General features: G+C 43.4%; 2 protein-coding genes across 2 annotated transcripts in view; both read left to right on the top strand.

Annotated features, from left to right (window-relative positions):
• The window catches only part of LOC120063035 (glutamate receptor ionotropic, delta-2-like), an 87483-nt gene extending 76989 nt beyond the window's left edge, over positions 1-10494 (top strand). Inside the window, exon 5 of the mRNA XM_039013151.1 lies at positions 8027-10494. Coding sequence (XP_038869079.1) covers positions 8027-8455 — 429 coding nt within the window. The 3' untranslated portion in view covers positions 8456-10494. The remainder of the gene's footprint in view (positions 1-8026) is intronic.
• Positions 10495-15890: 5396 nt separating this feature from the next.
• Positions 15891-16790, top strand: atoh1a (atonal bHLH transcription factor 1a). Its single transcript, XM_039013886.1, has one exon. The coding sequence runs from the start codon at positions 15891-15893 to the stop codon at positions 16788-16790; it is 900 nt and encodes a 299-aa protein (XP_038869814.1).
• The last annotated feature ends 900 nt before the right edge of the window (positions 16791-17690 follow it).

Below are 17690 nucleotides of genomic sequence, written 5' to 3' on the forward strand. Positions count from 1 at the left end.
TTGAAAGTCTGATTCCTCAAAGATAAGGTATTTTTATGCCACATATTTATGGCCGTATAAAGACAGCCTATGGGATTGCTCCAGCATGCTCTAACCCAGACAGAGACAGGTACCAGAAATCAGTGCAGGCATTTCTAACAAACTGGTTCATTTTCTTCCTCGTGGCCCTCAAATAAGGACCATTCTGCCAAAAGCCCAATTTAGACAGGCCCACTGGGCTAAAGATGGACCAGTCCATCTGGCATTTATGTCTCTGTCCAGTCCATTTTCGGGACAGAGACATAAATCCAGACTCTTGTGTTAACAACACCACAGAGTCATAGAGAAGAAGGCGTACCAGCTTGAAACAGAAACGTATCCAATGTTAAAGGGCTGTATTGAGTTCTGATATCCCCTGTACATTTGATTGCTAACACAAATGATTGTGCTATGCATGGCTGTACCTTGTCTCTCCTATCTTTCTTTCTGACGTATCTCTTCTTCCACTCGTCCACCTAATGAACAGGTAGGCATAGTCAAGACGTTTTTGTCACTTCCAGAGCCAAGCACAGTGGTTGTGGAAATGATTGTCCCCGAGTCTCGAGGACTGTGACATCCCACTCGGCAAAGCTGATGTGAAATGCAAATGTACTAACGAGCAGAGAGTTATGCAATTATGGAAAATAAATATTGTCATGCCCAGTTTAGTGTTCATTAGTCATGTATAAATTAGAATCACAAATTAAATCAAGCCATGGAGTGGCACTAATTTAGGAGAATTTTTTTGAAAATGCATTTTGTAATAAAGCAAAGTAAATCTTAGAATGAGGGTCAGTTTACCGCTAAAATAATAGTTTACTCCATTAACATTATACATCTTTTTTATTTCACATTTAATTTCTTATGTTGCCGAGATCCCTCTCAACCCACCTATCAAGCCACAACCAACCATGCACACACCCTCATCAATAAATACCTCTGCCATGCTCTCCTCTCCTTCCCTTCCCACCTCTCCTATCCCCTCCTATTCTGTCCTCTCAGCTGGTGTCTGTGTGTTGTTGACTGGGTCACGACATCGTAGCCACGCCACAGGAAGCCGGGTGCTCAACAGAATGCCTGTTTCATCTCTTCAGCTCGGCAATAATGAAAGCTTTTGATCAAGGCAGCGAGGCCTGTGTCGTCTCAAGTCTGTTCCCCATCATAGCACCCCACCCCAGCTTTCTATCCCCCTCTACCCCCTACCCATGACCCCCTGCACTCACAACAGCTTTCATGTGTCAGGTTAACTAGTGAGCCTGTCTGGCCAGTGGTCATATACAAAGAATCCCAGTAGCCCCCTGCCATCTTTATTAACCTTCAATACAAGGACCCTGACTGACCAGTGTGTCGGTGCCTGGGGTTCAAGGTCTTTGTAATGGAGAGCGTTGAGAAATCAATGTGATCACATCACTTAATTTAGCACTCAAATAGTCCTATCAAAATTGCCCTTTACTTTGGTTAGGTACTGCATGGATATTGGTTGCATTTGTTTAAAAAAAAGACTGTATTTGCATGGTATTGATTTTAAAGAGTGAGTTTTGTCAAAAGCTGGGTAGTAGTGATCTGTTGCGAGCCCTCGTCCTCTTTGAATATTGAACTGATTTGGCTAATTCACATAGAACTGGATATAGAGTGCTGCATTATAAACTTTGAACTTCATACCATTTACGGAATCCAAGAGTTGTTGGGGTAGCCTAAAGCTGCCATGGTGAAAGTAGTGGTGTCTTAGCCATGTTGTTTAGTTGAGCCCTACACTTCACCCTGCCCATGGCCCACAGCGACGCTGGTGACTGTGGTTACGGACCGTGGTTACGGTCGGCAGGGTAGTGGTGGTGAGGTCACATCCTGCTGGGCCCGGTGCAGTGTGTCAGAGTGACCCAGTGTGTCTGCAGTCAAGAGGATATCACTAGGAGCCATCAGCTTCCTCAATATACTGCACTACTGCCCTTTCTCATTAGGAATAGCCCTTCCCTCCGGTCCTCAATATAGGCTTCGTCCCAAATGGAACCCTATTTCCTTTATAGTGCACTACTTTCGACCAGGGCTTGAAACCATACGGTCAAAAGTAGTGCACTATGTACTGTAAGGAATGCTCCCTAGCTCTCTCACACACAGACAGACATACAACAAGCTTACAGCGTGTATCAGTAGTATGATATCAATCGCATTAGGCTTGTCGCAATTAAGCTAGTGTTCCTCTTTGAATGAAACCTGTACTTTGCACTGTACTTTGCACCTGTACTGACCTCGCCTTCTGGATGATAGCGGGGTGAACAGGCAGTGGCTCGGTGGTTGATGTCCTTGATGATCTTTTTGGCCTTCCTGTGACATCTGGTGCTGTAGGTGTCCTGGAGGGTGGGTAGTTTGCCCCCGGTAATGCATTCGGCAGACCGCACCACCCTCTGGAGAGCCTTGCGGTTGCGGGCGGTGCAGTTGCCATACCAGGCGGTGATACAGCCTGACAGGATGCTTTCAATTGTGCATCTGTAAAATTTTGTGAGGGTTTTAGGTGACAAGCCAAATTCTTTAGCCTCCTGAGGTTGAAGAGGCTCTGTTGCGCCTTTTTACAACACTGTCTGTGTGGGTGGTCCATTTCAGTTTGTTAGTGATGTACAGTCGTGGCCAAAAGTTTTGAGAATGACACAAATATTCATTTTCACAAAGTCTGCTGCCCTAGTGTCTTTAGATATGTTTGTCAGATGTTGTTATGGAATACTGAAGTATCAAAGGCTTTTACTGAAAATTACATGAAGTTGATGCAAAGAGTCAATATTTGCAGTGTTGACCCTTCTTTTCAAGACCTCTGCAATCCGCCTTGGCATGCTGTCAATTAACTTCTGGGCCACATCCTGACTGATGGAAGCCCATTCTTGCATAATCAATGCTTGGAGTTTGTCAGAATTTGTGGGTTTTTGTTTGTCCACCCGCTTCTTGAGGATTGACCACAAGTTCTCAATGGGATTAAGGTCGGCGGAGTTTCCTGGCCATGTACCCAAAATATTGATGTTTTGTTCCCCGAGCCACTTAGTTATCACTTTTGCCTTATGGCAAGGTGCTCCATCATGCTGGAAAAGGCATTGTTCGTCACCAAACTGTTCCTGGATGGTTGGGAGAAGTTGCTCTCGGAGGTTGTGTTGGTACCATTCTTTATTCATGGCTGTGTTCTTAGGCAAAATTGTGAGTGAGCCCACTCCCTTGGCTGAGACGCAACCCCACACATGAATGGTCTCAGGATGCTTTCCTATTGGCATGACACAGGACTGATGGTAGTGCTCACCTTGTCTTCTCCGGACAAGCTTTTTTCCGGATGCCCCAAACAATCGGAAAGGGGATTCATCAGAGAAAATGACTTTATCCCAGTCCTTAGCAGTCCAATCCCTGTATCTTTTGCAGAATATCAGTCTGTCCCTGATGTTTTTCCTGGAGAGAAGTGGCTTCTTTGCTGCCCTTCTTAACACCAGGCCATCCTCCAAAAGTCTTCGCCTCACTGTGCGTGCAGATGCACTCACACCTGCCTGCTGCCATTCCTGAGCAAGCTCTGTACTGGTGGTGCCCCGATCCCGCAGCTGAATCAACTTTAGGAGACTTTCCTTGCGCTTGCTGGACTTTCTTGGGCGCCCTGAAGCCTTCTTCACAACAATTGAACCGCTCTCCTTGAAGTTCTTGATGATCCGATAAATGGTTGATTTAGGTGCAATCTTACTGGCAGCAATATCCTTGCCTGTGAAGCCCTTTTTGTGCAAAGCAATGATGACGGCATGTGTTTCCTTGCAGGTAACCATGGTTGACAGAGGAAGAACAATGATTACAAGCATCACTCTCTGTTTGAAGCTTCCCGTCTGTTATTCGAACTCAATCAGCATGACAGAGTGATCTCCAGCCTTGTCCTCGTCAACACTCACACCTGTGTTAATGAGAGAATCACTGACATGATGTCAGCTGGTCCTTTTGTGGCAGGGCTGAAATGCAGTGGAAATGTTTTGGGGGGATTCAGTTCATTTGCATGGCAAAGAGGGACTTTGCAATTAATTGCAATTCATCTGATCACTCATCATAATATTCTGGAGTATATGCAAATTGCCATCATACAAACTGAGGCAGCAGACTTTGTGAAAATGTATATTTGTGTCATTCTCAAAAATGTTGACCACGACTGTATATGCCGAGGAACTTGAAGCTTTCCACCTACTCCGCTGCGGTCCCGTCGATGTAGATAGGGGGGTGCACCTTCTGCTGTCTCCTGAAGTCCACGACCATCTCCTTTGTTTTGTTGACGTTGAGTGAGAGGTTGTTTTCCAGGCACCACACTCCCAGAGCCCTCACCTACTCCCTGTAGGCTGTCTCTCCCTGTAAGCTGTCCCATTTGTTGTCCGTTTTGCATAACACCTCGATGATTTCCAGTACTTCCATTCTCCTTTTCCTTCATCAGTTGCAATCAGAAAAATGTGTCACCTAAAGATTCAACAATAGAAAAAATAATGTATAATGTATTATTACTCTATGGGAACAAACACACACACACACTCACGGTCCACAAACACACAGCTCCCACTGAGCTCCAACCCAAAGCCACGTTAGCTGCCTGGGGACGAGCTGCGTTTGTATCTCTGTTTCCCTCCTGGTACATGAATGCTGCATTCTGTTCATCCCAATGTGTTAGACGCCTGTCCCTGTTCAGGCCTCTGCTTCTATGTGATCACTGTTAGTGTTTCTGTGTTGCGTCTCTGTGCTGTGTATTGTTGTATTGTTGACACGGTTGTGAGGTCACACACTCCAATGAGGCTTTACTAAACTCTACCCTCCAAGCAGATATATGATTTGGGTATTGGGGGTCTCATAATTAAATGAAAGCATTTCAATCCTTCAATGTTGCAGGATTCATTTCCAACACAAACAGATTGCCAGATGCATTTTGACATATCTAGCACATACATTAATTAGTTCATGTTAGTGTTGGGATAGGTCCCTTGCTCATAGGCACAACAGTAATATAGGCTACACACAGTATGGCCAACTCTGTCTTTTAACCAGTTTAGTTAAGTTTATTAGGATCCCTATTAGCTGTTACTCATTCAGCAGCTACTCTTCCTGGGGTCCACACAAAACGTAAAATACATGACACAGTACAGGGCAGTTATAGAATAGCACAAAGGCAATACTTCATTAAATCCTTATCCTCTGTCCACCAATGCATCTCCTTTGCTGCTGTATTGTATGACTGTGTTTCTGTGGCTGTATACATGTACCACAGATGTTGATGTTACTTGGAGTCGTTTGGGTGGTGGGTGGTGGATCTGTCTTGCTATATACAGTGTGTAATGATAAAGGAAGAGAGGGTGGCTAAGGAGTATTGGACACTACACACAATGGACGGCCACTTGGTTCACAATACTGAGCACAAAATGTTTGATCATGTCTGATTTACTGTCCCTGCTGGCTGAAAGCTCTCATTCCCTTTTGGTTTTGTTTTGTAGATAAGTACACTGTGTTGAGGGTAAAGCGGGCGAGGGAGAGCAATACAAAATGCCATTTTTCACCCTTCCAGGTATATCTTCGAAGGCTCCTCCTCGGACGTAAAAAAAAAAAAAACACAGAGTGTGTGTGTGTGTTTGTATGGGCTGACTGTGCTGTCTTTTCTACTCACCCCCGCCTCTCCTCCGACAAAATCCCTCCTTCATCCTCCCATTTGCCTGCTCTCATCCTTTCTCTGTCCGTCTGTACGTCTGTCTGCCACTGTCTCTCTGTCCTTGCACAAACACCCACAAACACACATACACAGACACAGGCCGATGGCACTTCCGCCAGGCAAGCTGAACCGTGCCACCACCAACATGACACCCATCACGACATCCCCCTCACCACTCTCAGGACTGCCTCCTCCCCCCATTATCCCCAGTCACCCGCATGCTGTGACCTCCCATGTGCCTTGATCGTCCAGCACAGGGTCGAACCCGACTACGAGCCCTCCCAACTCGTCCCTAAAATAAGAAGGACCTCTTTCGCTGCCTCTCCTCCCACCTCCAGGGTATACCTATGACAGAAGCTTTAAATAGGAGCGGATGCTGTGAGATTCTTGTTAGAGCGAACTCAAACCATTCGGTTGTGGGAATACAACCCAGATTGTCATATTTATTGCTTTTCTGCTGACAACAACAGAACTATCGCATTGATGACATTTCTAGTCACTGGCACTGCCTGCCAATATGTGAGCTATGATGCCTTTCCTCCACTAGAGGGCTTGCAGCATGCTCTCGCCGACCAAGCATAATACGGTTTAGTGTGCAGTCATGTAATGGGTTAACAGGTGCATGTTATGCTCTATGGAAATGCATGTTTAGCTAAGGTCTGCAGTGCGGATCTGTACATTTCAATTCATATGAATGAAAGTGAGCCACTCAAACGTGAATGAGTTCCCCCCAAAATGGAAGCCTACACATCTGATTGAAACAGAGGCCAATCGCTTAGAACACTTATTAACTCTGTCTTATATTTTGCTTTGTGTGTTAGCAAAGTCCTGCTACACATGACACTCTTCAGTTGATCCAACAGGCAGGTCCTCTCGTCGTACGGTAGTTACCCATAAGGTAACCTGGCTCTAGCAGTCAACTGACTGGCCCTCTGTCACTCACTGTTTTTCTCTCGCCACCTCCTTCCTCGTTCCTTTACTTTCAACCACCCCTCCTTCCTCAATCCCCCACTCCTGGGTGTGTGGCATGACCAGATCACCACAAACAGTACCCCCTCCTGCCCCCTCCCCCTCTGAGACGGAGAAGGTAACCGGGGCAAGACCCCCCTCCACTCCACATGGTCAGTAGCTCTGTCAGTGACTCTGTGTCTGTACCCACCACCGGGGATGCCCTCTCCCAAAATGGAGTAAGCGCTATGTGTTCCCTCCACCTCCATCCAACGGTACCCCACTCCCTGTTCCCCCACAAGGGACGCAATCATCTTGCATCTTTCCTCTCAGCGCAAGCATGAAAACCCCTCTTTGAGTGTGACCATCACAAAGATGTGAACCAATCATTTTATGTGGATGTAGTAGTGCTATTTATATGTCTGTATCACACATTTTTTTACAAATCTAGTTTTTGTTCAAGATGAACATATGGGAAAGATGGGTAAACCCCTTTCCCCTCTAACTGTATTCACAAAACCAATCATTAAATACATGTAGCTACCTTGCACTTTAACTAGTGTGTAGATGTAAGCATCTGCACACATTTAATGCCTACGCAACAACGTGGCAAAAAACATTACTGAATCCTAATCTGACCGTTGTGTCGCATTTATAATCTATTTTCTCGCCAACTTGCTCCAAAAGGAGCGGTCAGTAATTAATAAGACCATATTAATGCTTGATTGGTTGTTCGGCATGGCATGCTCAAATCTAACAGCACGTTGCCTTTAGCAGTGTGTGTGTTTGGATTCCAGAGGAGCTGCAACCCCCTGTAGACCCTGTAGATATGTCTGTTTGTGTGTTCTCCTTACTGCAGCTCAGACTTCTCTGTCCCTACCTACCTCTCCTTACCTTACCTCCTTACCTTACCCCACCTATCCCTTTCGGCCCACCTACCCCACCTATCCCTTTCGGCCCATCACTTCAATCCCATCTCACTCTTACTTCATCTCACTGTCACTCCATCTTTGTCTATTTTCCTCTGAGTTCATCAATCTCTATTGGTCTCTTCTCCTCCTCGCTCATCAATCCTCGTTTCCTCCTTCTCTCCTCTGACTTTTTTTCCCTGATCTCCCTCAATGGATGTCCTCACTACTCCTCAATCAACAACCATACTCATGCACTTTTCCCTCTTCAATCACCTCACCGTTCCATCACTCCGCTCTGTCCTCCCCTTTCTCCTTTCCTACTTTTCTCCCTTAACAACCTTCACTCCTTTTCCTCTCCCTCCTCCTTCTCCCCCTTTTATCCTCACTCTCCTTTGACCCTGTCCTCCGCCACCTCTCTCTCTCCCCTCGCCCCCTTTCCTGCGCACCCTGTCCCCCCCTGCAGGATGATAAGGAGATCGACCTGGAGCACCTTCACCGCAGGGTTAACAGCCTGTGCACAGAGGACGACAGCCCCCACAAACAGTTCTCCACCTCCTCCATTGACCTGACGCCACTGGACATGGACTCTATGCCGGCCAACCGGCAGGCCCTGGAGCAGATCAGCGACTTCCGAAACACGCACATCACCACTACCACCTTCATCCCCGAGCAGATCCAGACCCTCAGCCGCAGCCTGTCTGCCAAGGCCCAACAGGGCTTCGCCTTTGGTCCCGTGCAGGACCACCGGACTGGGGGGCCCTTCAGGCAGAGAGCCCCCAACGGAGGCTTCTTCCGCAGCCCCATCAAGACTATGTCCTCCATACCCTACCAGCCCACTCCCCAGCCCAACTTCGGCTACGGCAACGACCCAGACCGGGGCACGTCCATATGAGGCGAGAAGGAGTATGCCGCACAGCGAGAGAAGGATGAAATTAAACGCACTCAAAAAAATCTATGTACATAGGAATCTTTTTCAGTTCTGATTTTTTGAGGGGCTTTGCTTTTGTTTGGTGGGGGGGGTGATTTTCCTGCTGAAACCTGGTGGTGAGAGGTCGGGGACTTGAATATTTGCTTTATTGTCATCATTCTCATGGTTGTCTAGGGATCATTTGGGTGTGACGGGGCTCTGTTTTCTCTTTTTTGTTTCATGGCATTTGAGGACTGCCTTTCTGAAGAAGCTTTTGGACCCAACAAGGAGGACATGTATTTGTTTTTTACAACAGAAAACACTTTTCTGTTCTTGAAATCCACAAATCGGCAACAACCCTATGCTCATTTGAAGGATGTTCTTGTCTTTGCCTTTCACCATATGGGACTCCATCCCACTCAGTTCTCTGGTGTTGATCATCAATGCCTGTACTCCAAATCTGAAATCTGCCCCAAAATGGGTGTCCATTGGCTCCACTACCCTGCAGACTGAGACCTCACTGTCTGAGCTCTGGGCACGCTTCGTCATTTTTGTGCACATAAGGCTCCATCAATTCCACTGCACTGTACCAGTGCCCATAGACCTGTATTTGATTGTATGTAGTTTGGATCTTTTTTTCTCACCTGTACTGTGCTGTCTATTTCAAGGTGAGCGCCTCAGCCTCTAAACAAACACTTGAGAGATGCATAGAGGGACAAAAAGGAACTGAAAATAACAGAGATAAAAGACAACAGAAAAAGGACTTTAAAAAGCAGCTGAGGCTATTGTATGTATTTTATTGAATTTGTTTTGAAAATCTATTTCAATCCGTGGAATGTGTTTGGTCAGAATGTCACACCCAAAAAAAATTTGGCGCTGTCTCAGTTTTTTTTCTACCAATTTTGAAAAGCGCTAAATGACTGCTATAGTCTTACTCTGGTTTGCATCATCAATCATATTCAAAAAACTGTTGTTTTTTTTTTTACCTAATTTGTAGTTCTACCAGGGCTCAGTCAGAAAAAAAGTCACATTTCATTCTCCAGTCCACTAACTGACTGTTGTGTAGCTGTAAGGGCAAACAGTTGAGCTCAGAGTGAGGAGAACCCCTTTCAGATAACATCCTCAGTACAAGCCATATCAGTACAGGCTGGCTTCACCTTGCCAGTTTCCTGCTTCAATAGGATTTCTTGCCATTGGAACTGTAGAGCTGATGGCATTCATTTTGAAAGATCTTTCTTCATTTCTTAAATGTTAAGGGTACTGTTTATCTAACTTTTTTTAAAGTGCCAATTGTTTAATTGAGGCCATTTAAGGTGCAGTTTGGAGGGAGGGGGTCAAAAAAGATATATTTTGTGAAGGGAAAAGTGGAACCAAACCTTTTCACTAACACTGTATTAATATTTAATAATGTTTGTTGTTTAGAATGAGCTTTCAGTTTGTTATCTTAAGACTAAACCGCAAATGTTGTGCGTAGAGAACAGAAGCCGTGTTTGATGCAAGCCTTCTAGATTTTCTTTTCTTAAGCTACGGTATGGCTATCGAATGACAATAGGACACAGACGATGTTTCAAGAAATTTTATTTCCTATTAATGACAGACACATTATGAAATATGTATATTTTACATGTTGATGCTATATTTGTTTAAAAAAAAAAAAGAATATATCATATGAGCATTGAGTTAGCAGTCACCCTATACATTTGGTTTCCCTCAGTTCCAGCCCACACATAAGCTCTCTCATGTCATCTTGAGTTCATTTTGATTTGCTGGTTAATAACAGAGGAGGCAAGTTCTTAAAAAGAAGCATGCACAACTTGCCATGCCCCGTGACATGTTTTATTTCATACATAGAACGTACAGGATTACTTGATAATTTTCAACTGATTATGATGTGCAGTATTTAATATAGGCCTATTTTGTTGTATGTGTTGCATATTATTCAAACGGAACAAACTGAGGCCTCTGTTACAAGTGGCAAAGCTTTCTGTGTATAATTTGTCTAATAAACTTGTTTTCTACAGTGGTATGGTTGTTTGTAGTCTTTGCTGTGACTGCGTAGGCCTGCCAGACAAGATGTTACAGTTTTCCATGTATTGTCATGGTGTTGTGTAGCTCTGGTCCTGGGCATTAGTGTATGTTTTGGAACTCACGCTAACGTCCCTGACCAGAGCTAGGTGTTCGGGTGTGAAGTACACCTAGCCTGTGCATAATGGGTTTCTGGGGCCTCGTTTATCAAATGTTCTGAACTTTTATATACTCAATTTCTACTTATGATGATTTCTTAAAATATCCGAACATTTGATTTATGTCTTTGCACCAATGGAAAATGTTGTGTTAGTCACAAACAAGCATGTTTGCTTTATACATCACAAAAACGATGTGTGGAGAGTGGTTCGCACACAAATGTTCCTTGTGCGTTTTTCTAGTGATTTTTTCTTGCTTTTTACAACAGGCAGGGCGATGGAAAAGAGCGCAGACATTTGGGTGTGTGTCTTCAGCGTCTTCATTACTTTATATATCACATAAGGTGTAAATTGCATGTTTTCATGATTAGTTCAAGATTCATTAAACATATCTATTGTTTGGTGTGGATTTCTATGTGTGCACGATTTACGATCAAATCTGTGAATGTTTTACAAATGAGGTTCCCCAGGTTCTAGGTTATGTTAATCTTCATCCCAGTGTGTTCTTCATCACTTTCAATGACACATCATAAGAAGGATACTCCCTCTTGGAACAGCTGGGCCCATTACTGGGTTGGGAGAGCACATCAGATACCAAGCAAGTCAACGTCTGTCTAGTTGTGCCGTCATGCCACCACATGTCATGTTTGGCGTGACAATGAGTGATAAGGTGTAGGCGAGAGCACAACATATCTGGGACCAGGTTTGCTGGTTTATGTGTAAAGGAGGTGCTTTTGTTAACTCCGAAGACATTATTCTGTACCTTTTATGAAACTCTGGGAGTATTGAAATGGTGTCTGTGAAAGACCATCCAATAGCTTTTGAAACTACACTTTTGTAAAAGTCATTTTTGTCTGTTCTTCACAATATGGTGAGGAATAGGCTAACTCTCATTACTCAAGCAATTGTGTTGTTTCATTTTTAAGCATGATGTGGCGCTGTTTCACTGGAAACCATTTTGTAGACAATGTTGTGCTATCTGATCTGAAGAGAGAGAAGGAGAGCCCTTTGAATTGAATTGAGAGCGCGAGAGCGAGAGTGCGTGCACGTGTGTACAGCACTTTATTTATGATAGAACCTTTATTCAACAAAATGGAATATGAAACTAAAACATGAGGGATATTTTTCAAGGTCTGCACTTGCCATTGCCTAAAGTTGTGCCTAAAAACAAAAGGCACCTAATCATCCAAATTCTGGCTGTTCCATGAAGGCCTTAGAATTCCAAAGTAAATAAATACCAATGGTACACAGATCCATTATTATTATTAGGCTATTATTATGATTATTGTTGTTATCGTTATTATTATTGTTATTATTAGTAGTAGTAGTAGTAGTATTAGTAGTAGTAGTAGTATTAGTAGTGTTATTATTATCAGACTATTTCTGCATCCCTCCAGTGCACCTCGTTTCCCCGGAGACAGGAATGAGGTGAGCAGCATGCAGACTCCATCACGCTGGAAGCCCCCACTGGGTCACATTTTGAGCCCATTTTCCAAAGAGTCCCCCAAGCGTGTCGAATGGAACATAGAGTCGCCATTGTGCATGCGACATTTTAATAATCGACAGCTACAATATCCAACCTGTTGTTTGCTTTAGGAGCCATTCCATGCTCACTGGACGGCCACTTGTAGGTGGAGAGACGGACCTAGGCGCCAGTCCCCAAGCCTCGACGCCTTATGAATACATGAATAAAAAGTGAAAAGATTCATGTAATTTAATCTCAGAAATTGTAGGATTTTGTCCGCTGTCCTGCATGGACGAGCTGGTCTCACATGTTTGATATTGCTAAACTTTCAGTAGGCTATATAGTCTTTTACAGGCTACAATTCTTTCCGTTTTTGCTTAGGCCTACCTCATATAGCCAAGATCATGTCTAAAGACATTACAACTTATTCAATCATTCCTGCTATGTATTTATTTGTATGACTTCATTTTCTCAATAATTATTATCATTGTTAATTTATATTGTTATTCAGTAGCCTAGTCTATTTTCCTTTTAATAACTGAGTGTTAGGAAATGTGACATTGCGGCTGGTTTACGTATAGGCTATCTGGTTGCCTTTTCGGCTATTCTTTTATTTGATACTAGTTTCTAGCCTATAATATTTTATATTCTTAGAGATACCCATATGATTTGTATATTTAATTCGTTTAGATATATAATGTTCTTATCATTCTATAAGAAGGGAGGGGGGGGGGGGGGCTGCGAGTGTCACTGTCCGAGCACTGTTCCACGCACACACTACTTCCTCCTCGCTTGCCACTGCTTCTGACAGTAAAAGCGCTGTCGAGCCCCCTGCTCATCTTTCCGATCCCTGTGAAGCTCTTTTACCAACAGGGCGTTCCGTAAACCGGATCAAAAGGTTTTGAACCTGTACAAAAGAAAATGAAACTCGAGATGGCCTTAACATTCATAGAATGGAGGAGCGGATCGGTGAATTGACAATGAGCACGAACCCCAGGAGCCGAGTTCTTTGGTCAAACTGTTTTCAGTTCCTAGAACCAGGATGGAATATTATTTGCTTAGTTGGCGCCCTTTTCGTGGACTAAATTAATTTCTGAATTTCTATGAGTCTGGAAATGTTACCTTAAATTCACGCATAGGCAGATTTTTGGACATGGGAGCTACAGATCTTGAAGTATCCACACCCCTTGACTTTTTCCAGACTTTGTTGTGTTACAGCCTGCATTTAAAATAGATTAAATTAAGATTTGTTTTGTCACTGGCCAAAACACGATACCCCATAATGTCAAAGTGAAATTAGGTTTTTCGAAATTTTTAATAATTAATTAAAAATGAAAAGCTGAAATGTCTTGAGTATATAAACATTCAACCACTTTATGGCAATCCTAAATAAATTCAGAAGTAAAAATGTGCTTAACAAGTCACATAATAAGTTGCGTGGACTCACTCAGTGTGCAATAATAGCGTTTAACATGACTTTTGAATGACTACCTCATCTCTGTACCCCACACATACAATGTAAGATCCCACAGAGACCAGGGAGGTTTTCCAATCTCTCCCAAGGAATGGCACCTATTGGTAGATGGGTAAAAATATAAAAGCAGACATCGAATATCCCTTAGAGCATGGTGAAGTTATTAATTACACTTTGGATGGTGTATCAATACAACCAGTCACTTCAAAGATACAGGGGTCCTTCCTAATGTAGTTGCCAGAGAGGAAGGAAACCGCTCAGGGATTTCACCAAGAGGCCAATGGTGACTTTAAAACATTTACAGAGTTTAATAGCTGTGATAGGCGAAAACTGAGGATGGATCAACAACATTGTAATTACTCCACAATACTAACCTAATTGACTGAGTGAAAAGAAGGAAGCCTGTACAGAAGAAAAAAATATTCCAAAACATTCATCCTGTTTGCAACAAGGCACTAAAGACATATTGCTAAAAAAAAAAGCTATTCAGTTTTTGTCCTGAATACAAAGTGTTATGTTTGAGGCAAGTCCAATAAAATACATTACTGACTACCACTCTCCATTTTTTCAAGCATAGTGATGGCTGCATCATGTTATGGGTATGCTTCTAATTGTTAAGGACTGGGGAGTTTTTCAGGATAAAAAAATAAACGGAATGGAGCAAAGCACAGGCAAAATCTTAGAGGAAAACCTGATTCAGTCTGCTTTCCCCCAGCCACTGGGAGATTAATTCATCTTTCAGCAGCACAATAACCTAAAATATAAGGCCAAATCTACACTGGAGTTGCTTACCAAGAAGCCCGTGAATGTTCCTGAGCGGCCGAGTTACAGTTTTGACTTAAATCTGCTTGAAAATCTATGGCAACTTTGGCAAAACATGAAAATGGTTGTCTAGCAATGATCAACAACCAATTTGACAGAGCTTTAATATTTTTTTTAAGAATAATGGGAAAATATTGTACAATCCAGGTCTGCAAGCTCTTGGAGACTTCCACAGAAAGTCTCACAGCTATAATCGCTGCCAAAGGTGATTCTAGCATATATTGACTCAGGGGTGTGAATACTTATGTACATTAGATATTTCATGTTCAAGAAATGTGCTAAAATGTCTATAAACATGTTTTCACTCTATCATTATTTTAATATTGTGTGTAGATGGGTGAGAGAGAGAAAAAAATATTTCAACCATTTTGAATTCAGGCTTTAACAACAAAATGTGGAATAAGTCCAAGGGGCATGAATACTTTCTGAAGGTACTGTTTATGGAAAATATTGTCAGTGTTTCAAAAGTTTTGCCTTAGACCTAATTTTATTTCATTGTTGACTAACTTACAACCGGGACAAAATGTAGGCAAGGCCCTATAGCCACAAGGAACTTGATGATGATGATGATGATGACACGGCTTTATGATCTCCATTTTCGTTTGACAAATGTAGGTTTTAATGACACTTTTCTGGATATTAGTCCTATGTCTTCTCTTAGAAGAGATGCATACAACTGGACACAGACCCCAGTTCAACATCTAGTTTACATTTGGTTGAGTTGTGAACTAAAGTGAATTCATGGCGAAATCAACAACACAAATGTCACCACTTCATTGGATTTAGGTTAAACGTTGGGTGAAAAAATACGAAATGACCTTAAGTTGATGACTTTTTGCAAGTCCAATTAGTTTTTCACGTTGATTGAACTGTCATCAATTTTATTTGTTGAGGTTGAAATGACGTGCTACGTCGTTGATTCAAGCAGTTATTATCCGGTGGGATAGGCCTACATTGTCAATTTCGAAATGACTGTCTTTAGTATTGAAGATGGGTTTTTTTAGGAGCCAAAGAAGTTATTGATATGCCTGCGGTATTGGACAGGTGCATGGACATCCTCAAACAGTCCACGAGCTGAAGCTCGCGCTGTCCACACTCCTAACCATATAGCTATATCCCTGCGTGTGACCTGAGGGACTGCCCTTTGTGCGGTTAAACAGTCTTTAAACCGAGGCATTATCATAAACAGTCTTGGCATAATAACCTCTCTCGGGTTTTCCGAGACTTCTCATTGGTCGCCAACACGCGCCTGCCCCAAGTGCTCTTATTGGTCAAAGCGCCACGCGACCAGCTGAGAAAGGGGGCTCCCAGGCGCGTGCCGCTTTTTAAAGCGATGCCGCGCCTTGAGACACTAGAGAAGGAGTCCTGCACGCGACATAGTGCGAGCACAGTGTGCAAAATAAACGTTCTTGACAGCATTTTATATTTTGCAAAGTTTTTAGTCCAAGCCACCTGATTTATAGTTTTTTTTTTTAAATGGATGTTATCAGTGTTGAGGAATGGAGCAAAGGCGCAAAGGAGATGTGCGAGGTGCAGCACTCGAAAATGGAGAGGGGGGAGCAGAGCGAGTACCCATCAAGTCTGGCACTCATGGACAGCAGTGACCCACGCGCCTGGCTGGCTCCCATGCAGTCTGGCACCTGCGCGGCACACGCCGACTACCTGCTGCACTCGCCCAGCTCCAGCTTGGAAGGCGGGTTCCCCACATCCGGCCACAGCCCAAACTTTAGAAAGAGTTCCAATAGTCCGCTCAAAGTGCGGGACTTGTGTCGGCTAAAGGGATCGGTGAGCGCCGAAGAGGGCAGACAGAGAGCTCCATCCAATCCCGGTAACGTTGTGCAGAAGGTGAGGCGCCAGGCAGCCAATGCGCGGGAGAGGAGACGGATGCATGGCTTGAACCATGCCTTTGACGAGCTGCGCAGTGTCATCCCTGCTTTCGACAATGACAAAAAGCTTTCCAAATACGATACCCTGCAGATGGCCCAGATCTACATCAACGCGCTGGCGGACCTGCTACAGGGTCCCGGTGTGGACTCGCCAAAGTGTGACCTGTTGTCCGCCACGGAGAGTCCCCGGGGATCCTCAGCCTCCACCTGCCAAAGGGGCGCAGGCACTGGGCTACCGGTCCAGGTTAACGGGATCCCATTCCCCGTCGAAGACGGCTCGTTCTCTACTTTGATGGAGCAAGAAATGCGGTCTTCCTCGGGGACACCCAGTTCCAGCTCCGAGAGCAGAAAGGACTCCCCCCAGTCGAACCGCAGTGACGGAGAGTTCTCCCCGCATTCCCATTTCAGTGACTCGGATGAGATGCAGATGGAGCTCCTGAGTGAAGATGAGCTCTCTGAACTCAAGCTTTCCAGCCTTCACAAATTTTGAAACTTCACCCTGGACTTTCAAATCGTGTCAATCATATCTGCTGGCATATGCCTACATTTTATACGATAATAGATTGCTTTCCAAAATCATTTTGTTTTGTTTGAGAGTTATATTTGATCAACTGTTAGATAAAGATGATTTTATGTCAGATCATTTGGTTCTGCCAATTAAATTTACCGTCTCCTCGGGACCAGGGAAAGACCCCTTTGCCATGTCGACTGTAGCGCGCAGCATTGCCACGGGCTTTCCCAATCTCACGTCATGGACAGAACGTAGTCTTCCAAGAATTTGCCTGATATTATTTATGTACAGACCTTTGTAATTATATTTTCCATATAGCATACTGCTCATGATTTAATTGTTTATTTGTTTGTAAATGTCCCTGTATTAATTTGTTTGCGACTTCTAAAGTTAACAATGAGCACTTTAAAACACGAGTCAGAGGCTTGGAGCAACATGACTTTGTTATTGAACAACTGTTTTTTTGTAGTAGTAGTAGGCCTAATGCCAATTTAATATTTAATTTAGCCATTTTTTGTTATTTTTGTCTTTTTGGCTATTCACTTTAAATGCATTTATGTGTCTGTGCTTTCATTTGGATGATTTAAGTTGATTTATTCCTAATTGTGTTCTATTGTTTTTCCAATTGAATGTGTCATTTCAAATGTTTCTAAAACCTAGTGATTTACCGTTAACTGGTTCATTTTCTTTTGATTTTGAGAATAAAATAAGCAAACTGAAAACCATAATTTTCTGTTGTTTCGTGTTTCAATATGTTGATACTAGCTTAATCGAAGAAAATACATATCCTACACTTCAAAATCACAACTGTCATACAACTATTCCATGAAGGACCATGTTAACAAATCTTTTTCCATTGCATGACATGCAGAATCACTT

This window comes from Salvelinus namaycush, chromosome 18 (assembly GCF_016432855.1).
Source record: "Salvelinus namaycush isolate Seneca chromosome 18, SaNama_1.0, whole genome shotgun sequence".
Taxonomy (NCBI): domain Eukaryota; kingdom Metazoa; phylum Chordata; class Actinopteri; order Salmoniformes; family Salmonidae; genus Salvelinus; species Salvelinus namaycush.